At 42.5% G+C, this 25,100-nt stretch overlaps 1 protein-coding gene across 1 annotated transcript in view; it reads left to right on the top strand.

The window, feature by feature from the left end:
• Positions 1–25,100, top strand: part of LOC126354040 (sialin-like) — an 81,376-nt gene that overhangs the window by 13,440 nt on the left and 42,836 nt on the right. The window contains exons 2-3 of the mRNA XM_050003384.1: positions 4,148–4,359; positions 11,264–11,497. Coding sequence (XP_049859341.1) covers positions 4,148–4,359; positions 11,264–11,497 — 446 coding nt within the window. The remainder of the gene's footprint in view (positions 1–4,147; positions 4,360–11,263; positions 11,498–25,100) is intronic.

Below are 25,100 nucleotides of genomic sequence, written 5' to 3'. Positions count from 1 at the left end.
TGCAGACTTTCTAAACTTTTCATGCTAAATACCGAAAGCCGAATGTCAAGTTACGAACGGTCCCTTCTTACGATGCTTACAATATAAGATACATAGCCTTTCCAAATTTCAAGTTTCTATCCTTAGCAGTTTGGTCTGGGCGATGATGATTCAGTGAATCAGTCCTTTTCAGTCCCTTAGAGATTGAATTAAAAAAATGAAAAAAAGAGAGAGAAGCCAAATACTGGTTGTCATAGACATAGCTCTAGCAATGCTTTCACAATGAAAAATTTTCATAAAAAATGTAATACCCCTCCCCTTACTTCACCCCTAAGCGGTTGAGTATCCAAAACAGTGTAATATGTATTTTTTACTTCTAACAGAAAATCCGAATACAAATTTTGATAGATTTATCTTCAAAAATGTTTGCTTCATGAAATAATTCTGTAAATATTTTCATCCCCTATTTCACCCCATAGGGGCTGAATTTCCTAAAACTGTGAAACACGTATTTTTTTATTTCTAAGTGAGACGTCAAATACCGATTTTAAAAGATCTATCTTTAATAGCACTTTAATAGTTCTTTGATAACGATTTATTTTCAGAAAAATTTCATCCACTATTTTACCCCATAGGGGACAAATTTCAAAAAAATGCTGAGCCTCGTATTTATCTATTTCTGGCCGAGAGCCCAAATATCGATTCTCGTAGGTATACCTTCAAAATTGTCTTAATGGTGGTGTGTCTTCAAAAAACTTTCATCCTCTATTTCACCCCATTAGGGGTGGAATTTCGAAAAATCTCTTCTTAAACAACGTCTGCAGTATAAGATCAAGACCTCTCCAAATTTCAAACTTCTGTGCTTAGTGGTTTCGGCTGGGCGATGATGAGTCGGTGGCTGAGTCAGTCAGTCGGGAGATGGCTTTTTATGTATAGATATTAGAATGTGTCTTTACATGGCGTAAAGTTATTAGGCACTCTTTGGTGACATCTGAGTGATGTGTTTGTTTCCAGCAAATCAGCCATTATTTACTATCAGAGAGAAATGATGCGTGTAACCATCTCAGATCAATGAGAACTGGCAGTAAGCGTCGTCAAATACATAGTGTTCTTACATCTCTTGTGTTCAGTCGTTTTTAACTAATCTTTTTTCCTTCTCCTGAACTTTCTGAAAACAAAATGATTGTGTGGAATATGTAGTGCTTTTCCTTAATATTACACTCCTGGAAATTGAAATAAGAACACCGTGAATTCATTGTCCCAGGAAGGGGAAACTTTATTGACATATTCCTGGGGTCAGATACATCACATGATCACACTGACAGAACCACAGGCACACAGACACAGGCAACAGAGCATGCATAATGTCAGCACTAGTACAGTGTATGTCCACCTTTCGCAGCAATGCAGGCTGCTATTCTCCCATAGAGACGATCGTAGAGATGCTCGATGTAGTCCTGTGGAACGGCTTGCCATGCCATTTCCACCTGGCGCCTCAGTTGGAGCAGCGTTCGTGCTGGACGTGCAGACCGCGTGAGACGACGCTTCATCCAGTCCCAAACATGCTCAATGGGGGACAGATCCGGAGATCTTGCTGGCCAGGGTAGTTGACTTACACCTTCTAGAGCACGTTGGGTGGCACGGGATTCATGCGGACGTGCATTGTCCTGTTGGAACAGCAAGTTCCCTTGCCGGTCTAGGAATGATAGAACGATGGGTTCGATGACGGTTTGGATGTAACGTGCACTATTCAGTGTCCCCTCGACGATCACCAGAGGTGTGCGGTCAGTGTAGGAGATCGCTCCCCACACCATGATGCCGGGTGTTGGCCCTGTGTGCCTCGGTCGTATGCAGTCCTGATTGTGGCGCTCATCTGCACGGCGCCAAACACGCATACGACCATCATTGGCACCAAGGCAGAAGCTACTCTCATCGCTGAAGACGACACGTCTCCATTCGTTCCTCCATTCACGCCTGTCGCGACACCACTGGAGGCGGGCTGCACGATGTTGGGGCGTGAGCGGAAGACGGCCTAACGGTGTGCGGGACCGTAGCCCAGCTTCATGGAGACGGTTGCGAATGGTCCTCGCCGATACCCCAGGAGCAACAGTGTCCCTAATTTGCTGGGAAGTGGCGGTGCGGTCCCCTACGGCACTGCGTAGGATCCTACGGTCTTGGCGTGCATCTGTGCGTCGCTGCGGTCCGGTTCCAGGTCGACGGGCACGTGCACCTTCCGCCGACCACTGGCGACAACATCGATGTTCTGTGGAGACCTCACGCCCCACGTGTTGAGCAATTCGGCGGTACGTCCACCCGGCCTCCCGCATGCCCACTATACGCCCTCGCTCAAAGTCCGTCAACTGCACATACGGTTCACGTCCACGCTGTCGCGGCATGCTACCAGTGTTAAAGACTGCGATGGAGCTCCGTATGCCACGGCAAACTGGCTGACACTGACGGCGGCGGTGCACAAATGCTGCGCAGCTAGCGCCATTCGACGGCCAACACCGCGGTTCCTGGTGTGTCCGCTGTGCCGTGCGTGTGATCATTGCTTGTACAGCCCTCTCGCAGTGTCCGGAGCAAGTATGGTGGGTCTGAGACACCGGTGTCAATGTGTTCTTTTTTCCATTTCCAGGAATGTATATATAATATGTCTTTTTTTCTGAACATGTCCGAAAGATCAGGGGCCACTTTGATCCTGCAGCTATTATGGAACAAAACACAAAGGAATTAATGACATTAGCTGCCAGTGGGCAATGATTTAAATCAATGAGAAAAGTTGGAAATTTTTGCCAAACTTCGTTTAAAATGCAGTGAGCGCTCAGCTACGATCTACTCTCTTCTGCAAGAGGGAAGTCAGTACCAAGACTAAGTTATCTGTGCACCGTTCAATCTTTCGACCAACTTTGTTGTATGGGAGCGAAAGCTGGGTGGATTCAGGTTACCTTATCAACAAGGTTGAGGTTACGGATATGAAAGTATCTAGGATGATTGCAGGTACTAGCAGATGGGAACAATGGCAGGAGGGTGTCCACAATGAGGAAATCAAAGAAAAACTGGGAATGAACTCTATAGATGTAGCAGTCAGGGCGAACAGGCTTAGATGGTGGGGTCATGTTACACGCACGGGAGAAGCAAGGTTACCCAAGAGACTCGTGGGTTCAGCAGTAGAGGGTAGGAGGAGTCGGGGCAGACCAAGGAGAAGGTACCTGGATTCGGGTAAGAATGATTTTGAAGTAATAGGTTTAACATCAGAAGAGGCACTAATGTTAGCACTGAATAGGGGATCATGGAGGAATTTTATAAGGGAGCTATGATCCAGACTGAACGCTGAAAGGCATAATCAGTCTTAAATGATGATGATGATGTCGTTTAAAACGCGGGTCTTCTGTTTATTACGTAGCTGTGCTACCACTATACCATCTGGACACATTAGTCATTGTAAACGCACTGTCTACCCTAGTACGCCTCCCGGCAGACCCAAATTGTCAACTTACACACACACAATTGATGTAGTGCCGTTTGCCCATTACTCTCATTACTCGCAACATCTCGATGATCCATGTAAGAGTTAGTGTGGGGTGTGCATCCTCACTCAGTTGATCGTCCCCACCGAGTTGTGGGCACGGGGCAATACATCAGCAGTTTGTGGATAAGTCGATATGAGGCGTGCTAGGGTAATCCATGCAGTTGCGATGACAACTGTTTCGGGATGGTGCAGTGGTCGGCGCATCTGCCTAGTAAGCAGGAGATCTTTCTTCGAATCCGGTCCAGCTCAAATGTTCAACTTTCCCCGTTGATTTAAATCAATGCCCATTGGCAGCCAATGTCATTAATGCTGATTTTTGCTTAATTTGGATCGTTATGTGATTAGAGGAAAGTTCAACAATGATTCACTTCACAGCTGGAAAGTAGGAAACAGAAGGTTGGCCTCCAGTGACAACAAACAGGGAGGAGATTGAATGTGATTGGTGTCATGTAAAGTGGATGGTGTCACATGATTGTGTTGTTATAATTTTTATTGTTTTTCGTAGACGTATGGGACACCTTGACTTCAGTAAAACTCTATTACACAGTTATTAAATTCTTGCCCTTTTGACGAGAGAGTCATGTGATGTTTGAACAATCGACAGAGGTGATTTGGGCGACGGCGTGCCTGTGTGCCCAGGCCTGTGGAAGACGCGCTACACGATGGCGCTGCTGTGCCTGCTGGGGTTGACCTCCAGCCTGACAACGCGCGTCAACCTGTCGGTGGCCATCGTGGACATGGTCAACGGGACGGCCGTGCGAGAGCGGGAATCCAACGGCAGCGCCCTCCTCTTCTTCGACCCTGACGCCTGTCCGGGGGAGCTGGCGGTCAGGGGTCCAGGTGGTCGCAAAGTGAGTGAGTCTCTCCTACAGTGAAAACTTTGTCTTGTTTTACCGTCAGAGGCTGCGAATGTAAGTAGCCTTATGAAATGATTTTAGAAGTTTTCCTAATACTGGTTGTAGGAGCCTTGGTACTGGCACACAAGTATTTAACAAGTTACTGTCTTCTACTAATTTACTTGCTTTATTTGATAAGATCTCGGCAACTTCATTATTGTCCCTTAAGCAATTAATTCAGTCATCATGTTCTGTCGATCATATGTGGAAGAACCTGCAGGGGTGTGGAACGAGCCGAGGTATACTTCATCAGTCCAATAAGTTTCGAGACTGGATTAATAAAAAACCAGAGAAAAGATAAGATGGTAGCTTCAAACGCTTGAGGTGTTCTCCGAGGCCTGTTCGGAAAGTAAGGTCGATCGGTTGCGAAATAGGAACCACAGTGAAAATCCAAAATGTTTTATTTGCAACAATTTACTACATCTTCCAGCTACTTCTCGATATGGTCGCCGCTCCGACTTAGACATTTGTCTTAGCGTTGTACCAACTTTCCAGTACCATCGTCATAGAAGGCAGCCACCTGTGCTGTCCGCCAATTCCCTACTTTCATCTGCAATTCGTTGGCTGTGCCAAAACGTTGACTTCACAGCCATCGGTTCGTATGAGCAGAGATGAACGTCAGAGAGAGCCAAATCCGGCTGTATGGTGGGTGATCAAAACCTTCCCATCGAAAACGCTGCAGGGGCATCCTCATTGCCTATGTAGTGTGCAGACAAGAATCATTGTGAAGGAAGAAATGAATAATAGTTACGTTATGTGGGCTGCATGAACGAAATCAGGTGAAATCTCACGCCAAGGAACCCATACATGACCGGAGACACTATTGTTCTAGGTATCCTTACGTGCTCACTGTGCGCTGAGAAATGAAAAGAGCGACGTGACGCGACCGATGGGCATACTAGACGCAATGCGTAACACATCTGTGCGTCGTCAGATTTTCATTGTCTTTTCCAGTTCGCGACTTATAGGACCTCCGAATAACCCACTTGAGAACAACGCATATTAGATTAGTTTTTCGTTTCATAGATCCGTGTTGAGGAGATCCTCGTGGATGTGGAACATGTCTTTTTTTTTTTTTTTTTTAAAGATGAAATAACAATACTAATAGTATGAATATATACAAAACATCATTTGTTTCTACACTCCTGGAAATTGAAATAAGAACACCGTGAATTCATTGTCCCAGGAAGGGGAAACTTTATTGACACATTCCTGGGGTCAGATACATCACATGATCACACTGACAGAACCACAGGCACATAGACACAGGCAACAGAGCATGCACAATGTCGGCACTAGTACAGTGTATATCCACCTTTCGCAGCAATGCAGGCTGCTATTCTCCCATAGAGACGATCGTAGAGATGCTCGATGTAGTCCTGTGGAACGGCTTGCCATGCCATTTCCACCTGGCGCCTCAGTTGGAGCAGCGTTCGTGCTGGACGTGCAGACCGCGTGAGACGACGCTTCATCCAGTCCCAAACATGCTCAATGGGGGACAGATCCGGAGATCTTGCTGGCCAGGGTAGTTGACTTACACCTTCTAGAGCACGTTGGGTGGCACGGGATACATGCGGACGTGCATTGTCCTGTTGGAACAGCAAGTTCCCTTGCCGGTCTAGGAATGGTAGAACGATGGGTTCGATGACGGTTTGGATGTACCGTGCACTATTCAGTGTCCCCTCGACGATCACCAGAGGTGTACGGCCAGTGTAGGAGATCGCTCCCCACACCATGATGCCGGGTGTTGGCCCTGTGTGCCTCGGTCGTATGCAGTCCTGATTGTGGCGCTCACCTGCACGGCGCCAAACACGCATACGACCATCATTGGCACCAAGGCAGAAGCGACTCTCATCGCTGAAGACGACACGTCTCCATTCGTCCCTCCATTCACGCCTGTCGCGACACCACTGGAGGCGGGCTGCACGATGTTGGGGCGTGAGCGGAAGACGGCCTAACCGTGTGCGGGACCGTAGCCCAGCTTCATGGAGACGGTTGCGAATGGTCCTCGCCGATACCCCAGGAGCAACAGTGTCCCTAATTTACTGGGAAGTGGCGGTGCGGTCCCCTATGGCACTGCGTAGGATCCTACGGTCTTGGCGTGCATCCGTGCGTCGCTGCGGTCCGGTCCCAGGTCGACGGGCACGTGCACCTTCCGCCGACCACTGGCGACAACATCGATGTACTGTGGAGACCTCACGCCCCACGTGTTGAGCAATTGGGCGGTAAGTCCACCCGGCCTCCCGCATGCCTACTATACGCCCTCGCTCAAAGTCCGTCAACTGCACATACGGTTCACGTTCACGCTGTCGCGGCATGCTACCAGTGTTAAAGACTTCAATGGAGCCCCGTATGCCACGGCAAACTGGCTGACACTGACGGCGGCGGTGCACTAATGCTGCGCAGCTAGCGCCATTCGACGGCCAACACCGCGGTTCCCGGTGTGTCCGCTGTGCCGTGGGTGTGATCATTGCTTGTACAGCCCTCTCGCAGTGTCCGGAGCAAGTATGGTGGGTCTGACACACCGGTGTCAATGTGTTCTTTTTTCCATTTCCAGGAGTGTATTAAGAAATTCGTCAATGGAGTAGAAGGAGTTGGCCACTAGTAACTCTTTCAGGCTCCTTTTAAACTGATCTTTATTTGTAGCTAAATTTTTTATGTTTGGTGGCAAACTATTGAAGATGAGTGTTCCTGAGTAGTGGACCCTAATTAACTAAAGTAAGTGCTTTTAAGTCCTTGTGCAGATCATTTTTTTTCCTGGTATTGTATTTACGAACTGAGCTGTTTGTTGGAAAAAGAGATAAATTATTTAGGACAAATTTCATTAAGGAGTAAATCCAGTATAGTATATCCAGTTCTTTGAAGAGGTTTCTACAGGACGTTCGTGAATTTACTCCACAAATAATACGTATCACACGCTTTTAGACTCTGAAAACTTTTGTTTGACTTGAAGAGTTATCCCAAAATATTATACCATATGACATTATGGAATGAAAGTTGGCCACGTATGCAAACTTTTTCATTTTTATGTCGCCTACGTCTGCTAACACTCAAATTGCAAATACAGATTTGTTAAAGCGTTTCTGCAGTTCTGTGGTGTGCTTCTCCCAACCGAATTCATTATCAAGTCGCAATCCCAGGAATTTAAGACTGTCAATCTCTTCTATCTGTTCTTCTTCATACTTTATGCATGTGCTGGGAGGAAACCTCTTATAGGTTCTGAACTGCATATATGAGTCTTTTCGAAGTTTAATGTCAGTGAGTTGGCTTTAAACCATTTATTAATATCCATGAAAATATCATTAGCAGATCTTTTAGAACTACACTCGACATACTATTTATTGCAATACTTGTGTCATCTGCAAACAAAACGAACTCTGCTTCTGGCAGTGTAACTGATTAGAGATCATTAATGTACACAAGAAAAAGCAATGGCCCTAAGATGGATCCTTGTGGGGCACCACATGTAATTACTTCCAATTCTGATGACGACTAATTACTTAATTCATTAGTCCCTTGCACTGACACCCTTTGTTTCCTGTTAGCGAGGTATGACTTGAACCATTTTGCAGCACTGCCCGTGACACCATAGAATTCTAATTTATTTAAAAGGATGTTGTGGTTCACACAATCGAATGCCTTTGACAAATCACAGAAAATACCTGCTGCTTGTAACTTGTTATTTAATAAATTAAGTACATTTTCACTGTAGGTATAAAAAGCCTTTTCGATATCAGAACCCTTTAGAAATCCAAACTGTGTTCTTGATAATATGTTATTTGTGGTCAGATGGTTGAGAAGCTGCCTTTACATTACTTTTTCTAAAAAAATTTTTAGAATGCTGGCAAAAGAGAAATCGGTCTGTAGTTTGATGGTATTTCTTTATCCCCTTTCTTGAACAGATGCTTAACATCTACGTATTTTAGCCAGTCAGGAAATGTCCCAGTTATAATTGACTGGTTACACAAGTAACTTAGAATTGTACTAAACTCACAAGAACATGCCTTAATTGACTTTGTTGATATTTCATCGTAACCACTAAAAGGCTTTGTTTTAAAGATTTTATTATGGAAGTTATTTCTTTTGGTGAAGTGAGTGACATATTCATGTACCTGAAGCTATTTTTAAAGCCTACTTTCAGATATTCAAGGGTATTATTTTCTGATCCTGACAATCCCATTCTATCAGTAATGGATGTAAAGTACTTGTTAAATAGATTCTCACATATGCCCATCGGTTACTAATGTGTCATCTACCCTTAGTGCTCTTTGCTCCTGTTCCTTTCTGGTTCTACCAGTCTCCTCTTTCACCATATCCCATATTGTTTTTATTATGTTCCCTGACATTGCTATCTTCTTCTCGTAGTGCATTTGTTTAGATATCTGAATTACTTTTTTTAAATATATTACAGTATTCCTTGTATTTAGCTAAATCATCAGTATTGGAGCTATTCTTGGTCGACAGATACATTTTCCTTTTTGTCTTACAGGAAATCTTTATTCCTTGTACGATCAATGTTTTTATTACAGACTTCTGTTTAATTTGAGTAACTTGTAGAGGAAAACAGTTTTCAAACATGGTCCTGACATTGTTCATGAATGCTGCTATAAATCATTCTTTGGGATTTTGTTCAATTTGTGCATGACGTTGGCTTGAATGTTTGTTGTATGGTCAAAGTGTTGACCCTTCACCTGGATTTCTGTACTTTGTTGTTTCATTGCAGCACATTGCTGACTAAAAAGGCTCATCACCAGTGATGCTTTTTTTCTAAAGAAGAACTGCCCGCGTTTTGAATTTCGAACATGTCACGGCAGGCGTCAATATTTTTCAACAAATGGTTGAAATGACTTTGAGCACTACGGGATTTAACATCTGAGGTCATCACTCCCCTAGAACTTAGAACTACTTAAACCTAACTAACCTAAGGACATCACACACATCCATGCCCGAGGCTGGATTCGAATCTGCAACGGTAGCAGTCGCGCGGCTCCAAACTGAAGCGCCTAGAAACGCTCGGCCACCGCGGCCGGCCGTCATTATTTTTGCTCGGAATTAAGGTGTCTGGGAAAAACTTTCCAAACATTTTTTCCTCCTCAAAAGATTATCTTGAACACTTGATGCTCCATTGCTTTTTGTAATACAACAACACTGATCACACTACGCTGGCCCGCTGATGTTGAGTAAATGTTTGAGTAGACTCAACAGCTAAAGTCGTCAATTTCCTTTTCACCTCCCAGGACAGAAGCAGTGTGTCTAATCTTCTGTGCACAACTATGAGAAAGTGCTTGGAATATTTGTGTGGCGTGTATCCGAGGCAGATCATACGAAACGCCGCAGTATTCAGTTAGGGGAATGTGGGGAAGCGTCGGAAAGCTACATGCAGGCTAACTGGGACACCGACCCCTCGTTAACCCGCCGAGTGGATGCGATCCGTATCCGGCTTATGTATTTGTGCTGAAATCGGTCGCGTCGCGTGATGTCCTTAGGTTAGTTAGGCTTAAGTAGTTCTAAGTTCTAGGGGACTGATGGCCACAGCAGTTAAGTCCCATAGTGCATAGAACCATTTGAACTATTTGAAGACTTCTACCGATCACAGAGGGGCTAAGTAAAACGACGTTGTTTAGATATTGCGCTGACGTCGCTCATACGCCAGGAAGAAAATCGGTCTCGGAACTTCTTGGATGGAGAATGTGCACTAATTAGACCTTTAGAAAGCATTAAAAATCTGCTTGATAATATTTGTGTTTATGCCAGGCAAATATAAGCTAGTAAATTTAGAGAGGTGTTACTTTTCAATAACGCTGCTTTTTCTTAGTCGACAAATCTTATTACGCTGAGGTGTCTCGGCTCCATTCTGGCAATGTCAGAGCTACCTCTCTGGTGCCTTTGCCTTTCCTAAAACCAAACTGAGTGTCATCTTTTCCATCCTTATTCATATCATTGTTGTCAGAAATTTGGTCGAGTGAGCTGTTAAGTTGTTAAATGTCTATGAATGCATCAAAGCATAGTGAGATAAAGATATGGGGATACGTGAGTAATGATTCAGCCATTCTGTTGATTTCCCTTCGTTGTAAGCAGTGGAATGAGAAAATCATGTGCAGATTCGTAGCACTCCTTAGGTTCAGATGGTTGATTTTTTTTTTTTAAGTAAGTAGGAACTGTACTTTACAGAAGCCATTCCCCATACCTCGGCTCCGTGGAGCTAACTGACGTTTCAACGCGCATCCTTAACGCTAGCTGCTATATTATTGAAAAACATCACTCTAAGAGTGTATCAACAGCTCTAAAAAAAGGTGACTGTCATAATTTAAAATCATGTGGAGAATACGAGCCGCGCCTGGTATACAGAAAAAATTCAAACGTTCATCTTCATCTCGCAACAATTCATTATCCCACCTCCTCGCGCAGTGATATACTTCTTGGCGATTCTCTCAAACCTCCGTCTCGTCTCTGTCACATCTGAATTGTAATCTGAGTATTACCTGCTTATAGTATACCTTACAATCCAGCATCTGGTTTAGGAATCTCTGTTCCGTCATGACATGATTAAGCTGGTATTTTCCCACGCTTCTAGGTCTTCCCCAAGTGTGCCTCCTCCTCTTTTGAATCTTGGACAGTCTATTCACTATTACCAACTGTTATTTATTGCAGAACTCGTTATGTATTTCAACTCTCTCGTTCGAATCCCCCATGGTTTTATATTGTCACCTCCCTTTACATATTGAGTTTCGCATCCAGTGCTCTCACACACCCTCTCCACCCATTCATCATATGCTTGTCAAGTTGGAAGGTATAGCTAAAGGGAAGAGGAGGCGAGTGTTACAAACGTAACTTTTTAACCGTGTTGGTTTGTTTGCAGGATGGCGACTTCACGTGGGACAAGCAGAAGCAGGGCGAGCTCTTGGCTGCCTTCTACTACGGCTACGTTATCGGACACGTTCCTGGCGGCATGCTAGCCGATTACTTTGGAGGAAAGGTAGTGTTCGCAGTCAGCGTCTTCGTTTCGTCTCTGCTCTCCGTTCTCTCTCCGGCTTCAGCGTGGGCTGGTGACTACGTCCTGTTTGCCAACAGAGTCGCACAGGGACTGGTGCAGGTACTTTTTTACATCGTCATGTGCTTTTATGAAAGCACCCCAGGCTACTCATGACACAACGAGCAGCAACTGGCACTTTCATAAAACTCTCTGGCAGATTAAAACTGTGTGCCGGACTGAGACTCGAACTCGGGACCTTAGCCTTTCGCGGGCAAGTGCTCTACCAACTGAGCTACCCAAGCACAACTCACGCCCCGTCCTCACAGCTATACTTCTGCCAGTACCTCGTCTCCTACCTTCCAAACTTTACAGAAGCTCTCCTACGAACTTTGCAGACCTAGCACTCCTGAAAGAAAGGATATTGCGGAGACATGGCGTAGCCACAGCCTGGGGGATGTTTCCAGAATGAGATTTTTCATTGTGCAGCGGAGTGTGCACTGATGTGGAACTTCTTGGCTGTTCGAGTCTCGGTACGGCACACAGTTTTAATCTGCCAGGAAGTTTCATATCAGCGCACACTCTGCTGCAGAGTAAAAATCTCATTCAGGCATTTTCATACACTAAACAACACCCTCCTTCCCCATGTAAAACCATAGGTTAGTTGCAAACTCTTTCATTTCACATAATTTAATCGTAATGATCTGTTCCGTCTATACAGCTAAAGCGTTGTAATATTTTTTTTCGTTACATTATATTCCTATGCTGTAAATAAGCGAAATACATTCTAAGAAAAAAAACCTACTTGGGTTCCGTGAAGGAATTATCCGGATGGGATGGAAATAAGTAGATGTGTCGTAAACGTACAAATAAATGATTTCAGTTTCAGAAAAATTGGATGACTTATTCAACAGAAAAAGCTTCGCAAGTCAATAACATGTGGCTCCACCTCTGGACGTTATACAAGTAGTTATTCGCCTTCGCACTGACTGATACTGTAGGATATCGTGCCAATTTCTGTCCAACTGGTGCATTAGAAATTCAAAATTCCGAGGTCATAGGACGGCTCTGCCCCTAATGTTCCAAACGTTCATAGTTGGGGAGACATCATTGGCCATGAAATGCTGATACAAAAATTAGGCAACTATGGCATTCGAGGGCAACCAGATGAATGGATAAAATCATACTTGTGCAACCGCAAGCAGTATGTATCATTAGGGAACTCATACCAATCAGAAACCAAACCCATCAAATATGGAGTACTGCAGGGCTCGGTAATGGGGCCATTGTTATTTAATGTGTTTGTTAATGATATAGGTGTTGAGGAGGAAGAAAAGAGAATATTGTATGCTGATGATACGACAATACTAAATAGTGACCAAAATATGCAACAGCTTGAGAGAAGAGCATACATATCTGCAAATGTAACAGCTCAATGCCTGTTGGAAAATGAACTGGTTGTAAATCTACAAAAGACTATATATACAGTGTTTAAAAAGAAGGAGAAGGCTGTAGACATGGATTTAGATATTGATGGAACAAGGCTAGAAGAAGTAGAATCTGCTAGATTCTGAGGTATTTTTTTTGGATAATGAACTGAAATGGAAAAAAAACCCATATTAATAATGTGAGAAACTGACCTCTCTCATATTCTTAATGATGCAGCTATCACAGTATTCAGATAAGAACATTGTGTGTACAGCGTATCATAGACTTTTCGAACCATACTTACACTATGGAGTGACTGTGTGGGGCAACGCAAACAAACAAGAGACAAAACGAGTGTTCAAATTACAAAAAAAAGCAAAAACGGTTTCAAGAAGTTAGGTATCTAAACTTTTCATCGTTGTATATACACAAAACAATAATGTACATCACAAAAGGTAGTCATGACTGGATTATAAATGCTAGTGTACACACCCACAATACAATAATGAAGGATGAAGTACAAAGCATACCCCACCGATTGGCAAAGCTAGAAAAAGAAGCCCAGTACTCTGGTGTCAGACTGCTAAGAAGTCTGCCTAAAAACCTGCAAGATAGTGTACTTGACAATGACTTTCCAAAGAAACTTAAAGACTATCTCTTTGAAAAAGAGTTTTACAGTGTTCAGAATACTTGTGCAATTAAATTTGTATATATTGTTATTCATTTTCAATGATGTAAAAATGTAAGTTAAAGAGGTAGAAAAATAAGTGATAATGAATATTATTACTTTGCCATGTTCCATATTACACGTACATTTACTGTACACAATGTAATCTTACAGGATCAAATAAAATTCAGTTCAATTCAATTTAATTCAATTTAGATCCGATAACCTTGTTGGCCAAGGTAGGGTCTAGCAAGCACGAAGACAAGCTGTAGAAATCCTCTCCGTTTGCTGGCAGACATTACCTTGCTCAAATATAAGCCAAGGATGGTTTGCCATGGAGGGAAACAAAACGACCGTAGAATATCGTCGACGTACCGCTGTGCTGGAAGGGTCTAGCGGATTACATCCAAACGGGTCCTGCTATGTAAAAGAATGGCGCCCCAGACCGCACAGAATTTGGCACGATGTCTCTAAGGAGGAAAAAAAAAAAAATAAAATAAAATAAAAATGGTTCAAATGGCTTTGAGCACTATGCGACTCAACTGCTGTGGTCATTAGTCCCCTAGAACTTAGAACTACTTAGACCTAACTAACCTAAGGACATCACACACATCCATGCCCGAGGCAGGATTCGAACCTGCGACCGTAGCAGTCGCACGGTTCCGGACTGCGCGCCGAGAACAGCGAGACCACCGCGGCCGGCGAGGACATCCAAAAACTCTGTCAATCAATACCAAGACGAATAATTGCTTCCAAAAGGGCCAGAGGTGGACCAAAGCGTTACTGACTTGCTCAATTTGTGAAGCTCTTTCTCCTGAATAAATCATCAATGTTTCCGAAATTTTAATCATATTTTTTTTTCTGTGCCTGTACATCACATCTGCCGATTTCCATCCCATTCAGATAATTCCTTCTTGATCAGAGTTTTTTTTTTCGGCCATAGTGTGTAAATGTCTGGAGGGAAGTTAAGTTGCTTATCAGTGTGGGATCTGTACCAGATCGGGTTGACGGGGGAGATAGAGAAGATCCAAAGAAGAGCGGCGCGTTTCGTCACAGGTAACCGTGATAGCGTTACGGAGATGTTTAACAAACTCAAGTGGCAGACTCTGCAAGAGAGGCGCTCTGCATCGCGGTGTAGCTTGCTCGCCAGGTTTCGAGAGGGTGCGTTTCTGGATGAGGTATCGAATATATTGCTTCCCCCTACTTATACCTCCCGAGGAGATCAAGAATGTAAAATTAGAGAGATTAGAGCGCGCCCGGAGGCTTTCAGACAGTCGTTCTTCTCGCGAACCATACGCGACTGGAACAGGAAAGGGAGGTAATGACAGTGGCACGTAAAGTGCCCTCCGCCACACACCGTTGGGTGGCTCGCGGAGTATAAATGTAGATGTAGAATGTAGTGCTGTAGTTCCAATGGCAGTGTGCAAGCAACATCAGTGGACTGCAACTGTCAGCACGAGGTGAGGTCAAATGTAATGAGGATATGGCGAGCTATCATAACAGATGGCGTGTTTGTTTCAGAGTCCAGATTGCAGATGGGAACTCACAGACAGGGAGGAAAGAGGGTGGAGAGTTTTCGCTTGACAGTAAAGTGCTGAGCTTGAAGTGCCGTGTGTTCTAGGGTGTGTCTTAATTGCAGTTGGTGAGCACCGGTAGTTGTTAGAGTTCTGACCCACCAAAATAGAGTGCGGTGGTTTGTGGCTGGATCGATGAAATCAGCCTGGTATTGTCTGTTGTTGTGAAGTAGTACAGCAAGGACATGGATAATTTCATAGTGCCATGCCTGTATTTAAGTGTATTTATGTGACCTGGCCGTGGTGCTATCTGAGCGTACGATTATTATTTTGAATTGGAAAACAGGGAAGGCCATTGTGAGATCATTCTGTATTAGCGATAAGCCATGATGCCTTTTACCTGTTTATCCATTGTTCAAGTAGATTTTGTAATAAGTTGTGTATCAGTGTAGATTGTGTTACTCTGTCTTTGTCTGTCTGGGATCGGTGCAGGTGGAGTTAGTAGTGGACTGTAGATCATTCTAATGAGCCATTCTGCTTACTGCGGAAGGATGTAGGAAGGAAACAGACGTAATACGCTGTATTACAGACCCATATCACTATCGACGATTTGCAGTAGGATTTTGCAACCCATACTCTATTCGAACATCGTAAATTACTTCGAAGAAAACGATTTGTTGACGAACAGCCAACACAGATTCAGAAAATATCGCTCTTGTGAAACGCACATTGCTCTTTAATCTCACGGAGTAATGAGTGCTGTCGACAGGGGATGTCAGATTGATTCCATATTTTTACTGTCCTAGAAGACTTTTGATATCGTTCCACAGCAAGTGACTTCTAATGGAGTATCGCCTCAGTTGTGCGACTGGATTCGTGAGTGGTCACAGTCCCTAGCAATTGACGGATAGTAACGAGTACAAAAGAAGTAATATATGACGTTTCACAGGGAAGTGTTATAGGCCCTCTGATGTTCTGCTTAAGTGACTTAGGAGACAATTTCAGTAGCACTCTTAGTTCTTCTTGTGAAATTTAAATCACCAACTTTCTCCTCCGGTTGCGAGAATATTTTGTTGGCACCCAGATACATAGGGAGAAATGATCATCGTAATAAAACAAGAGAAATCAGAGCTCACCCAGACAGATGTTAAGTGTTCTTTTTTCCCCGCTGCCGACCGAGAGTGAAACGTTTGAGAAATAGCTTGAAGGTGGTTCGATGAATCCGCTGCCAGCCACTTAATTATGAATTGCACAGTAATGGTGTAGATGTAGATGTTGCTATTTTATTTTGGCTCTCTTTTGCAAAGTCATCTGCGGACAGAAGCAATATTGTATTATGTATGTAATGTGTACCTGTATCTTTTGATAGATTTATACTTTACATCATTGTTGTCCACTCTGATTATTGTATTACTGTCGGGCATAATTTTTTTTGTTACCCATTTGTTACCTGAGTTAATTATTGCAAGACGTTGAGCACAAGTGTTTCCTGTATTCACGTGTGCTATAGTATTGTAAACTGTTGTTTAAAAAAAGCAACTTGCACAATCTCCAGCCAAACTCCAAATCCTGAGCAATAATTTGATTGCCAAGCGAAGTAATGTATTTTGCTGGCATGGTGCCTTAGTACAGTAATCTCTGGAAACTGTGTCTTTCACTCCTTTGTCATGTTTCAGCTGTGGTCGTTAGGGATGTGGCAAGTGCCTTTTGGCTGCGTAAAGATGGGATGGCCTATGAGGCAGTCATTCTAGAGAGGCCCCATGCGAGCACTGTGGCCCAGTCAAACCAACAGCTTCGCTAGGTAATGAGGAAGGTCGTTACAGTTGTCATGGGGGGAGCACCTAGACATGACTAATGAAATAAATACGAGTGCTCGGTTGGCGTTGACCGAAGCAGAGTTGCTGCTGAAATTTTTCGTGTGCGAGGCGCCCTCTTGTTTTTACTTATGTAGATTATAGGTTAAGACTACGCAGGGTAAATTATTTAATATTTTTAACTAAAGGGGCAGTAAGCAAGGACGTCATAGATAAAATGAAAGGTAAAGTGGCGTAGGTAGATGTTATTACAAGTGGTACGTTGTCAATTACAGCCTTGCAGAGCAGTAGAATGAATATAATACAGGGGAACGATATTTATCAGGCAGAGGAGCTAGACGTACCAGAGTTAGAAACAGGAGGAGTAAACAGTTGGGTAGAATGTCACAACAACTAGTAGGTATAATGAACAACTGTGAATTATTTGTAGATTCGATACCGAGAATAGTGAAGTTTATATATAACTTGATAGCCTTAAATGAGCAAAAACAGGAGTTGGGGGTTGATTGATATTGAAATGCTGCCGGCCGCTGTGGCCCATCGTTTCTAGGCGCTTCAGTCCGGAACCGTGCTGCTTCTATGGTCTCAGGTTCGAATCCTGCATCGGGCACAGATGTGTGTGATGTCCCTAGGCTAGTTAGGTTTAAGTAGTTCTAAGTCTAGGGGACTGATGACCTCAGATGTTAAGTCCCATAGTGCTTAGAGCCATTTTTTTGTTGAAATGCTGCAAATGTTGTAACCACATACCATGGGCTGTTTAGAGCAAAGAGTAGCGGCTGATATTATTGGAAAGGAAATGGTGGCAAGCTTCCATGAAGAGTTGTGTAAGGGAGTAATGCCATTTAGAGCCATAAGAAAATTAGTCGACTTCATTACGGGGGCGAACAGGGGATAAGGGAACAGTTCGACAACTAATGAATGCAGTAGGGACAGCCATTCATGCGTTTTGTCTTCTAGATACTAAGGCGGAAATCGTAGCAAATATAGTAAAAAGAATCGAACCTACAGGTCGGTAGTGCATAATGCTTGCCTCGTCCCGTCAAACATTCAATGATTTAGAGAAATTAGCATGCAATATTGACGGTTTCAGACATGTCTTCCAATGGATGTAGAAGAGAGGAAGCCGCTAAATATGGAGGGAATGTTCCACGGAATTAAGAGACAAGGTCGAATGAGTGTTTCCAATGCGGCACTACAGGCCATTTTAGATGCGACTGCACACAAGGAAATAAAGATTCTACCATGAGCAGATGACAGATTCCCAGGTTTACAGTTGGTGGTGTTAGTTCTATCGTTGCACAGTGTGGTATTAGGGCGACGTTTTTCTGACAGTGAAATGTGACCACATTTATATCTTGTAAGATTAACAGTGAGCCATCGTGTGTCCTTCTAGATACAGATAACTAAGTTATTATGTTGGGAGAAAGTTGGTTCCTTACCCTAAAGTGCAGCATACAGATCACCAGGTTTAGTTAGGATATGTCTTAAGTTACTGATATTTCGAGTTCAGTGCATATGCTAGGACAGATATATGAGGAACTGAGGATTCGTGATTTACGCGGAAAATGAAGTTGAGGATGGCGGAAGAACTTTCCACAGACTTGATTTTGGGGTCAGATATCCTTAGGGCGATGGAAATTGTTCCTAATTTGGGTCCTGACTATTTCACCTTCCAATTCTGTGAGAATCTCCTTCTGTCAGCACTCTTACGTTTCTATAGTCACAATACAACAGAAGCGAGGTTAGGATGTCATAGTTCATTTGGAACACTTGCACTTGAGCGAGAGAAAAGAGATAAATCAGTTGTGTGCACAATTTAAGGATGTTCTGGTGAACAAGCTGAGACCCACCAGTCTGATTAAATATCGAACTGAGTTGTCTGATATGATGCCATATCGTTTGCTGCTGTTCCTTTTGAATGAATTAAAATGGGCTAGTGGAGGAAATGTTAGAGCAAGGGGTCATTCGTCAGTCTAAGTCACTACATTCTCCACCCATGTTCTCAGTGTCAAAACTGTCAGGTAAACCCAGCATGATAGTGGATTGTAGAGAACTAAATAAGAAGGTAGTTCCCTTATCCATAACACTGCTGGATTTGCAAACGTATTTTAGATCGTTTGCATGTGCCCAAATATAGACAATCTTAGATCTCAATTAGCTGTACAGTCAGATTATTTCAGCTGAGGGGTTAGGCATTTGCTAAGGACTGGTACCTTTTGGAAATTAATTGCTTGCCCTTCAGGCTCACAATGCATGTGGCAATGTTGTCTCCACTAGTGGATATAATATTTTCCGATATCAGGTTTACATTTGTATATCATTATATCTTCACGATTTAGTGACTGAAGGAAGAGTTGTGAGGAGCATATTGAATATTTACAAGAAGTCTTCACGTGCTTAAGTTGGCAGTAGTATATCTATGGGGCATCTGAACAGCTTTGACCAACACTGAACCTTGATGACATCATGTGGAGTCACTGGCCTTCTATAAATAACATCGTTATAGTGACAGATGGCAATATTTTAGAAATGAGAAGAAAAGTTAAGGAAAGTTCCACTAGGAAATTTAAAAATATTCGAAATGGTGGGAACAAGAAATTTAAAAATCAGAATGAAACAGCCAGTGACAGCAAAGCATTTTTTTTTTGTCGAAGTCCGCCATGTTCAAAAATATTATCGTTTTCAATATTTACACCATATTAAAAAGTATCCAATTATATTACAATGTATCCAAAAGCTTTTTCTTGTTTTCACCTGAACTGGGCACTATGTTCAAAAGTATAAGATTATTTATCGTAAATTACGTAAGTACACACACACACACACACACACACACACACACACATACATACACACATACACACATACATACGTTGCACATCTGCCAAATAATGTACCAACTCATCAGTGAACTTAGTCTGCTTCTTTGTAATGTATTACAGAGTTTATGAGAAGGAGAAAAGCTCAAACAATAATACTCTTGATGTAAAATTTGATATTAAAAGGTTAACATTCCACAGAAAGCTAGATGGACGCATTTACTTACAATCTGGCGATGACAAGAAGTATTCAAACTTTAAAATGTTCAATGTTTTTAACATTAAATGTTTCACATTTTTCTCACATACACAATACAAAAGTATTCTAGAGGCAAAGAAGATTACAATCCGAAGACAGTTAGATGCACGCTTGGTTGTAGGTGTGTATTTACATACACCATTCAGGACAGCTTATTGCTTACTCTGTAGCAAGAATGCGGCATATTCGGAGCTTAAACTGTACAGAGTTCCTATATTCAATATTTTTGCATTTTCAACACATGTAAAATATAATCACATCTAATGTTTTTACATTTTGCCAAAAATGCATAATAAAATCAGTCATCATCGCGTTTCAGTTTCATTTTAACATATTCACAATAAAATCAACCACCATAATAGTAAAACGGTTAGTGGCACTGATTTTGGTGTGGAAGGATCTGAGTTCGATTCCTGATACATCCTCACATTGATCTGAGGTAGGGCTGTCTGGAATGGGATTCACTCAGCCTCACAATAAAACCAGTCACCATCATTTTTCAGATGTCTAATATATTCACCTTATCCAGAAGTATATACCATTTATCATCTTGTGCAGGTAAAGCTAACTTGTGCTGTTTAACTGTAGGAACTACACACTGCTTTGATTGAATTACATTCTGCGCAGTTACTCTAACTTCCAAATTCACATAGCCTGTAATCACCAGTACTGAAATCCTTCACAGAAGATTGTTTTACATCCCTTGCTCTTTGCTTCATGTGGCCTCACTCCACCTCAAGCGTATAGATTTCTACTGTCAGTTCTATGAACAAGCATTTAGTCGATATACAAACACGGAAAAAATCTTATAGAATCGATCAGTTATTCCGGCTTCATCCACACATTTCCATAGTATTTGCAATGGCAAATGAAACTTCAGCAGCATTCTAAAATCAAGAGGCATAATGCTGAGATTTTAACTTGCGGTACTAAAGGCCTGTCATCTGCTGATTATATTAACTTATGCTGTCACAGAGTGCAGCCACATGTCACTTCACTTCCATACGTCACCGTTATATTGCAAAATTTTAACAAATTCCTCTATGCATCACTGTATCACGTCAAAATTGTAACAAGTTATTCTTTTATAGCAAAAATTGTAACAAACAACATATTTTACAGCAGAATTGTAACAAACTGTTAACATATTATAGCAAAATTGTAATAAAGTGTCAACATACTACAGCAAAATTGTAACAAATTTTCCTCCATGGTGCAGCAAAAATGTAACAAACAGACCCATGTTACAGCAAAATTATAATAAATATCCACACATTTTACAGCAAACCAGTAAAAGATTGACCTACATGTCACAGCAAAACTGTGACAAATATCGCATGTTACAGTGAAATTAACAAATTGATCCATGTTACAACAAAGCTGAAACAAATTTACCAACCACCTTACACCAAAACTGTAACATTTTCCCCTACATGTTACAGTGAAACTGTAACCAGTTACTGGGTATTATCAAATGACTTTTGTCACCTCAGTGTATCGTTGACACTGTGTAATTGCAATCTGTTGAGTGTGGTATCAGAGATGGTATTGCTCACTCTCACTGCACACTTAGCACTTCGACATACAGCTCAACACAATAGGTTTATAGCTTACTATAATGAAAGTATAGATACACTCCTGGAAATGGAAAAAAGAACACATTGATACCGGTGTGTCAGACCCACCATACTTGCTCCGGACACTGCGAGAGGGCTGTACAAGCAATGATCACACGCACGGCACAGTGGACACACCAGGAACCGCGGTGTTGGCCGTCGAATGGCGCTAGCTGCGCAGCATTTGTGCACCGCCGCCGTCAGTGTCAGCCAGTTTGCCGTGGCATACGGAGCTCCATCGCAGTCTTTAACACTGGTAGCATGCTGCGACAGCGTGGACATGAACTGTATGTGCAGTTGACGGACTTTGAGCGAGGGCGTATAGTGGGCATGCGGGAGGCCGGGTGGACGTACCGCCGAATTGCTCAACACGTGGGGCGTGAGGTCTCCACAGTACATCGATGTTGTCGCCAGTGGTCGGCGGAAGGTGCACGTGCCCGTCGACCTGGGACAGGACCGCAGCGACGCACGGATGCACGCCAAGACCGTAGGATCCTACGCAGTGCCGTAGGGGACCGCACCGCCACTTCCCAGCAAATTAGGGACACTGTTGCTCCTGGGGTATCGGCGAGGACCATTCGAAACCGTCTCCATGAAGTTAGGCTACGGTCCCGCACACCGTTAGGCCGTCTTCCGCTCACGCCCCAACATCGTGCAGCCCGCCTCCAGTGGTGTCGCGACAGGCGTGAATGGAGGGACGAATGGAGACGTGTCGTCTTCAGCGACGAGAGTCGCTTCTGCCTTGGTGCCAATGATGGCCATATGCGTGTTTGGCGCCTTGCAGGTGAGCGCCACAATCAGGACTGCATACGACCGAGGCACACAGGGCCAACACCCGACATCGTGGTGTGGGGAGCGATCTCCTACACTGGCCGTACACCTCTGGTGATCGTCGAGGGGACACTGAATAGTGCACGGTACATCCAAACCGTCATCGAACCCATCGTTCTACCATTCCTAGACCGGCAAGGGAACTTGCTGTTCCAACAGGACAATGCACGTCCCCATGTATCACGTGCCACCCAACGTGCTCTAGAAGGTGTAAGCCAACTACCCTGGCCAGCAAGATCTCCGGATCTGTCCCCCTTTGAGCATTCTTGGGACTGGATGAAGCGTCGTCTCACGCGGTCTGCACTTCCAGCACGAACGCTGGTCCAACTGAGGCGCCAGGTGGAAATGGCATGGCATGCCGTTCCACAGGACTACATACAGCATCTCTACGATCGTCTCCATGGGAGAATAGCAGCCTGCATTGCTGCGAAAGGTGGAAATACACTGTACTAGTGCCGACATTGTGCATGCTCTGTTGCCTGTGTCTATGTGCCTGTGGTTCTGTCAGTGTGATCATGTGATGTATCTGACCCCAGGAATGTGTCAATAAAGTTTCCCCTTCCTGGGACAATGAATTCACGGTGTTCTTATTTCAATTTCCAGGAGTGTATGTTTTATATTATACACCTCAATGTAACAGTTTGTATAGCTTACCCATATAGTTATACCCACCAATCCCTGAATTTGCACTGATGCCTATTGACGGTTTTAATGTTGTGAACACATCTGATGATTCAGATATGGGCTACATTTTTAGAAGAGAATGTTGAATATACAGAAAGTTTACATGAACTTGATTCTGATCTGTCATTATGTACAGAGAAAATTTTATCATCACCTAGCTTCAACAATCAGGCGTTCCCAAGAAGCTCATTTCTATATTAAACGATAAGAAAAATTATGTGATTCAATTTAGAATTCAAAGTAGTGACTGGAAAGTGATATTATTCCAAGCTACATTTACCAGTTATTGTAATTCTGTCATGCTACTTGGATGAAAACGTATGTGGGTATTAGTGCTGAGAAATGCATAACGCAAAGAACGGTTTCGAAAAAATTCTTCAGCCTCATAAATAATTGTATTTTTGGCAGAACTAAACAAACGCGAGAAAAATGTGTGGTCTGAAGCTAGTAATGAGCTGGGATGGTAGATATAGAGTAACTACTCTGACTGCAAAGCCGAATTCAAGTGGAGATTTGTTTTTAATAAAAATTGAATTAAGTGGGTTTAACACTGTTTGTGATAAACCTGTAGCTCAAGGAATGGATATTTTAGATATTTCCAAGACGCTACATGTAGCTTATCGTCCTGGTTATATTCTGAAAAACCTTGAGCCAAAACATGCAAAAATGTCTTACACAGGTGGTTGTAGCCTTATATAGTCTGTAACGGTTTGAAATACTTACGACTGTATTAAAAGTGATGTGCATAGGTTGTTCGGCATTTTGGCTTATTCTGATATAACGTTTATAGCATTCCATGTGTCAATAAAATGAAAATGAGTTTACTGAAAGATGGATTGACAGAACAGAGTATTGCTGACTTCATAGGACTGAGAGCAAAGATGAACATTCTCAGTACTTACACACAACATGTGTAGAGTGAAAGTGTGAAACACTCTTTATCAAAAGATCTTAGCACTGATGACTGTGAGGGATGTATGTTAAATGATCAAGGAGCATCCATTGTGCAGTATATAATTCAAGTTTACACTCAGTTTCGACCATAACACACTATAAATTCAAAATTTTGGCAAAAGATGGTAAGAATTTCATACATCTGATTAGGTGAATGCATTTGCTTGAGGTCAGACAATCGCATGAAAAATGATATGATAATGATAGATTTTACTGTGTATAAAAATGTAAATTGCAGATTTATTGCAAATTATTTTTGCAAATTTTAGCTATATTTCGTCTTTGTAACTGACATGAATTTCTTTCTGATCTACTACATGTTGACTGAACTCGCAATTGCCAGGAGAATATGTTCTTGTTACCTTGAGTTCAAGTATGATGTATACTTTTTGATAAATCTAAAATTTATGTAACTTAAAATATTTGCAAATATAAGTAAGCCAGAAAAACGCATTTTAATTTCACAGAAAGTGAATGTGTGAGAAAAACGTAAAGGATTCAACAATTTAAACTCTGAATATGACGTGTCATAGTTAAAGTGTGTGCAATAGGCTCAGCTGAATGTTGTATGTAAAGATGTGTGTGAAAAATGTAAAAATATGAAAGTAAAATAATTGTACTATTTAAACTCTGATTCTTCCATGTCATAGCTACAGTGTACGTTAATTTGCACACTCAACCTTAGTGTAATCTTTTTTTACAATAAATTTTATGTCTAGAGATGCAATTTACAGAAGATTAGACCAACAATATTGAATCTAAACAGAGAGGTGTAATCTACTGCCGATGAGGTGGTATAGCATTTAACATAAATATTAGTGGAGCATTGAAGGGGAGACATGAGCTTTACTGATGATGAGATAGTAAAGTGGAGTATGAGAACAGAGAAAGCTGAAATACACAGGTGGAATACAATGTCTTTGTATTTACGAAACTTGACTGATAAATAATCTAGTGCTTTTGAACATGCCATTTGGAGATGATTGTGGAATTACTGTAGTATGTCTGGATACTTTTAAAAATGAGGCAAAAATAAAGAATTAGATAGTTTTGAAAATGGAAGATTTTGGCAAAAAATATTCTCTGGTGCCATTTGCTATTTCATTTCAATAAAAAATGTTCCACACTACCTTTGTTTTT

Source organism: Schistocerca gregaria, chromosome 3 (genome assembly GCF_023897955.1).
Source record: "Schistocerca gregaria isolate iqSchGreg1 chromosome 3, iqSchGreg1.2, whole genome shotgun sequence".
NCBI lineage: Eukaryota > Metazoa > Arthropoda > Insecta > Orthoptera > Acrididae > Schistocerca > Schistocerca gregaria.
This window is presented reverse-complemented; position numbering and strand designations above follow the sequence as displayed.